Source organism: Onychostoma macrolepis, chromosome 19 (genome assembly GCF_012432095.1).
Source record: "Onychostoma macrolepis isolate SWU-2019 chromosome 19, ASM1243209v1, whole genome shotgun sequence".
Classification (NCBI taxonomy): domain Eukaryota; kingdom Metazoa; phylum Chordata; class Actinopteri; order Cypriniformes; family Cyprinidae; genus Onychostoma; species Onychostoma macrolepis.
The window spans coordinates 17,575,614-17,581,613 of record NC_081173.1 but is presented as its reverse complement, the minus strand read 5'-3'; the positions used below and the strand labels follow the sequence as shown (position 1 = coordinate 17,581,613).

General features: G+C 37.3%; 1 protein-coding gene across 1 annotated transcript in view; it reads right to left on the bottom strand.

Annotated features, from left to right (window-relative positions):
* Nucleotides 1-6,000, bottom strand: part of cap1 (CAP, adenylate cyclase-associated protein 1 (yeast)) — an 11,988-nt gene continuing 5,988 nt past the window's right edge. The window contains exons 9-13 of the mRNA XM_058753050.1: nucleotides 2,920-3,092; nucleotides 2,537-2,660; nucleotides 2,365-2,447; nucleotides 1,273-1,416; nucleotides 1-1,194 (exon numbers count right to left, since the gene is read on the bottom strand). Of these exons, the coding sequence (XP_058609033.1) occupies nucleotides 1,111-1,194; nucleotides 1,273-1,416; nucleotides 2,365-2,447; nucleotides 2,537-2,660; nucleotides 2,920-3,092 (608 nt within the window). The 3' untranslated portion in view covers nucleotides 1-1,110. The remainder of the gene's footprint in view (nucleotides 1,195-1,272; nucleotides 1,417-2,364; nucleotides 2,448-2,536; nucleotides 2,661-2,919; nucleotides 3,093-6,000) is intronic.

Below are 6,000 nucleotides of genomic sequence, written 5' to 3'. Positions count from 1 at the left end.
AAAAGTGAAGTTATTTATTGAAACAGTTTTAATGATGTTTGTTCTCCATTACTAATTCTCGGCCAAATAAAGACAAAGACAAACGATACAAAAGAAATCCCATACTCATGGTCTCAATATTATGGAAAGTAAAGATTAAGAGGTTGGAATTAAAGCCTAAACTAGTCAAAGCATGTGATGAGAGCAAGAGGTGGACACAGGTCATGTAAATCCAGTATCTGTACAGCAGATAGTTATCAGATATCAGACATGGACAGTACCATGGGCATTACAAAGTTACGCTGTGTATCCTTCGCTGCCTCCTCTCCAGTTTGTGCCAAGAACAATCAAGACATCAAAACGCTTTCCACACCTTTCCGTCATGAACCATGGAATGTTCATTTATTTGTATTACAGGGAGTGTGCATGTGCTCTGGAATACAACATGAAATAAAGAGGGAAATGAGAATTCCTAAAGCAACTATTGTTTTTTTAAACATGGTTTAAGTGTCATGATAGGAAATATAACTGCGAATCCTGCAAGGCGCCAATTGGTCCTCTAAGATTTGACACAAATCTTCATTCTAATTATCCCTAGAAAAAAAAAAAAATTAAAGTTACAGTAAATGTCTGCATTGGTGGTCTGTAGAGGGACATTTATGTGCTTCAGATCTGAATTGCATATGTCAAACAGAAAACGGAATGACCCCCCAACACCTGCCCCCTGACCAGAAAATGCAAATGAAAAAGAATCTAAATGACATCAAAAACACAAAATCTGATTAAAATGATTTGCTTCCTCACGTTGGCCATTCACGTTATTTTGCTTAGTATGGCTGCAAGACAACAAAAAACAAAACATATGAAAACACCTCAACTGTTGGCAATCAATTTCAAGTGCTAATGTTTTAAATCAATGGAATAGAAGAGAATGGAGCCCTGCCGCTGACTGAGCAAGTGCTTGTGGTAAGCAAGCAGTCATGTCATTAGCTGAAGGAAGATATGATTGCCGCTGCGATTGGCTGATAGGAGAGTGGACCTGGTTGGCGTTCCATTCTACTTTGTATTTTAAGCTCGTTGGTCAGTCAGGTAGGACACTGCAATGGGGGTGGTCTCGCACAGGCTGGTCCTTTATCCCGCAATTTCGGTTGCTGTGGTGACCAGCTTGCTACCGTCCCATACGGTTTTGAATTGTTCAGGGACTGGGATCTCAGTCTGGAATAAAACATAGAAAAGCAATTATTCCTATTCTTATAATCTTTATAATCATAGACGATTCGCTCTATTACTTACATATTCTCCATCCTTGTTGGGCACCAGCACGTTCATCTCTGAGCTCTTAGCGCTGACGATTTCACATGACAGAGAGTCCTTGCTCAGGTACACATGGCAGCCATCGGTCTTGTTGATGGAGATGGTTGGCACCTTACCCATAACCTGGAAATCAACAGAAGAACAATGAGTCAGAAAATACAGATGCAGATGCATAGAGTGATGAGGAATAAAAAGATATCAAGATATTTGGGAGTTTAAGAGAATTAAATACAAGACCTTTAATTACAATTCATATTTTCAAGAAAACAGTGTGATCAGTTCCACTGTTTTAACGAGACTTCATCACAAATGCGTTAAATTCAGAAGCAGAAGGTTTTTTTTAAACAAACAAATACAGTCACAATCAGTTCTGCCAGACCAAATGTGATCGGACCACCCAAGACTGACTAATAACTTAAAACATTCATTTGTATCAAATTTGTTCAGAAGAGAACAACATTTATTCATATTTATCAGTATGTTAATACATAAATAAACAGCAATATTTACCTAAACTTATACAAAAATGTTGAAAAGAAAAATGTTGTAAGTGCATTTACATGGGTACTTTAAATTTATTTATTTATTTACATTTTGAATACTTTTTACAACCATTTCTATGGAAGCTTGTTTTTGCCACAGGATTTTAAAAAAAATACATAAATTCCTGTAATTCTGAGTTTGTATTTGGGAATTATTTTTTTATTCTGTGGTGAAAAAATAAAATAAAAATAATAATAATAAATAAAATGAATGTGTAAAGTTATGTAAAAATTTAAATGCAAACTCCACATTCAAAGAATAAACTTATAACTGTGAGATGTAAACTCTGAATTCAGAGAAAAATAGTATATAGTAATGGAGTTTACATCTCTCAATCATGAGGAAAATAAGTCGGAATAAAAAGTCTGAATAAGCTTTTATTTAATTTGATTGTGTTGGAAACAAGCTTCCATTCAGGATCAAATTAAGTTAAAAAAAGAAATCCAAGACATTTTTAATGCTTAAATGACACTGCAGATACTCAACTACATGTATAATGAGAAGAGTACAAAGCACAAGCATACACACCTGGACCTTAACATCTCTGCAGTTGATCACCTCAACAATACCCACAACATCGTCAAAGACCAGACCCAATTTCTTACAGTTATCTGAAAAGACAACAAAAACTTATGTCTAAACTTTCTACCTATATCAAAACAACTGAAGACTGGAGGAATTAATGGTAGTGCATACATACCTAAAATAATGGAGTTGATCTTCCCCTTCACCTGTAAAGTGCTGTTGTTGCACTTGAAGGCATAAACCACCTGCTTCAGTTCTGTGTCACTGATCACAAGGCCTTGGACGCCCTCCTGATTTTCCTGTATGGGAAAAAGCCCAAGAGAGAATCAGCATAAGAACTGGCCAAACAGTGTCATGTCTTCACAAAAATTCCCCAAATTCCCCTGTCTATGTTTAGTTCAATACTAAAACAGCAAATCTTTGCTTAGTATCTTTTCTACTGGCATGTATAAAGTAAACATATCTAAGATTGAGATGGAAAATACCTTTCAGAATGGTATTTCCAAAAATAATTTCAGCTGCATACACGGACTATAACAGGCATACTGACTCACTCACCACTTTCCATTTCTTGCCGTCCAGCTCCAGCACTGGGGGCAGAGTGCGGGCTGGGCTGGCTGCTGCTGTGGGCCGAGCAGCGAAGGGTTTGGGCCCAGAAGGCAAAGGGCCTCCTTGAGTTTTGAGCGCAGGATTCTTGTGTGTCTTCTGGTCATCAGACACATGCTTCAGTCCTTAAAGAGAAATAAAAAGACAGGGATATTAAATACAAGTCTTCAATAAATTCCTGTGCCAGGGAACTCAAACACTGATAAAATGTATACCCTGAATTGTTATTTATTCTGTATTATTATTATTTTTATTAGCCTATTACTGTTAATAATACTATTGTTATTTATTATTATTGTTGTTTTTTTTAAATGTCATTTGTTGGATTTCTTCCCTTCGTCCAGCCTTCTGCTGGGCAAACAAGAGACATTTAACTTTGTGTTTCTACTTATCACTTATAGATTGTGTGTTCTTTTTATTGTTGTGTTTGTATGTGTGGGAATGGGAAAAGTACACTGGTTGTACTTCTTAGTAACTTCATTGTGAAAATGACCAATTACAAAAATTCAAATAAAGTATTTAAAAAAATGTACAGCATGAATAAACTAAGAGTTACTATGGATAAAATGTATTTGTAAAATGCAAAGATAATAATAAATTTACTTGTTTACAATCAGTAAATCAAATTTCGTTAAAGTTACCAAGAGTTTATTAAACTTTTCCCTTTTTAAATTTAGTTTTACATTATGTACTAAGTAAAACTGAAATCAAATTAATAAAAACTATGTGGACAAAATTAAAGACATATCGTGTTGCGCTTTGGGTTTGCGCCTTTTGTGTGTGTGTGGGGGGTTGGGTGTTGTAAAAATGACAAAAATTACTATAAAATTTAAATAAACCCTGGTTCTAATATATATATACACATATATACAGTGAGGAAAATAAGTATTTGAACACCCTGCTATTTTGCAAGTTCTCCCACTTAGAAATCATGAAGGGGTCTGAAATTGTCATCGTAGGTGCATGTCCACTGTGAGAGACATAATCTAAAAAAAAAAATCCAGAAATCACAATGTATGATTTTTTTTAACTATTTATTTGTATGATACAGCTGCAAATAAGTATTTGAACACCTGTCTATCAGCTAGAATTCTGACCCTCAAAGACCTGTTAGTCTGCCTTTAAAATGTCCACCTCCACTCCATTTATTATCCTAAATTAGATGCACCTGTTTGAGGTCGTTAGCTGCATAAAGACACCTGTCCACCCCATACAATCAGTAAGAATCCAACTACTAACATGGCCAAGACCAAAGAGCTGTCCAAAGACACTAGAGACAAAATTGTACACCTCCACAAGGCTGGAAAGGGCTACGGGGAAATTGCCAAGCAGCTTGGTGAAAAAAGGTCCACTGTTGGAGCAATCATTAGAAAATGGAAGAAGCTAAACATGACTGTCAATCTCCCTCGGACTGGGGCTCCATGCAAGATCTCACCTCGTGGGGTCTCAATGATCCTAAGAAAGGTGAGAAATCAGCCCAGAACTACACGGGAGGAGCTGGTCAATGACCTGAAAAGAGCTGGGACCACCGTTTCCAAGGTTACTGTTGGTAATACACTAAGGCGTCATGGTTTGAAATCATGCATGGCACGGAAGGTTCCCCTGCTTAAACCAGCACATGTCCAGGCCCGACTTAAGTTTGCCAATGACCATTTGGATGATCCAGAGGAGTCATGGGAGAAAGTCATGTGGTCAGATGAGACCAAAATAGAACTTTTTGGTCATAATTCCACTAAACGTGTTTGGAGGAAGAAGAATGATGAGTTCCATCCCAAGAACACCATCCCTACTGTGAAGCATGGGGGTGGTAGCATCATGCTTTGGGGGTGTTTTTCTGCACATGGGACAGGGCGACTGCACTGTATTAAGGAGAGGATGACCGGGGCCATGTATTGCGAGATTTTGGGGAACAACCTCCTTCCCTCAGTTAGAGCATTGAAGATGGGTCGAGGCTGGGTCTTCCAACATGACAATGACCCGAAGCACACAGCCAGGATAACCAAGGAGTGGCTCTGTAAGAAGCATATCAAGGTTCTGGCGTATCATATCAAATCCCTCCTGCAGTGTGTGCAAACCTGGTGAAAAACTACAGGAAACGTTTGACCTCTGTAATTGCAAACAAAGGCTACTGTACCAAATATTAACATTGATTTTCTCAGGTGTTCAAATACTTATTTGCAGCTGTATCATACAAATAAATAGTTAAAAAAATCATACATTGTGATTTCTGGATTTTTTTTTTAGATTATGTCTCTCACAGTGGACATGCACCTACGATGACAATTTCAGACCCCTCCATGATTTCTAAGTGGGAGAACTTGCAAAATAGCAGGGTGTTCAAATACTTATTTTCCTCACTGTGTATATATCAATAATAGTATCTCAATAGGTGAGTTTCCATTACAGATTTGCGCAAAATTTGGCGATATTTAATAAGTGTCATTAAAAAAATATTGCGAAATGACAATGTTTCCATTAACCAATGTTATGCGACTAAAACGTAACTTTTTCCTGTCACGAAAAGTCATGGCAACGGATTTTGGCTATATTTATTAGGAGGCAGCGTATGCATGTATCATCTTCACAGAAACAGCGTGGAGAGCCGCTTCAGAAACGTGCGTGGCGTGGTTGGTATGAACACTTTGACTAGAGTGGCCGTATCAGAGCCGCAAATGTGTGCAGTGTAAATTGTCTAAGCATTAACGGCAGGGAAAGCCCCTTATACTCGAGAGCGGTTATAGTACATTGAAGAATGATCATATGACTTTTTACATACACCATGTGACCTGTAAGTGCAGAAAAAATGTTTCCATTGCAGTTGTGAAATATTCCTTGCGAATTGCCTGAAAAACCACCTCATGCGAGCATAAAAGCATTTTTGCGATATATGGGAGTTTTTGCAAAATTGACGCGTGTTCCATTAAGCTTATTTTCAATTCGCAATTTTCATTTGCGCAATTTGAAGGGTAATGGAAACGCAGCTAATGATGCCAAAATATCAGTTAATGGTTATTTAATAATAATAATAATAAA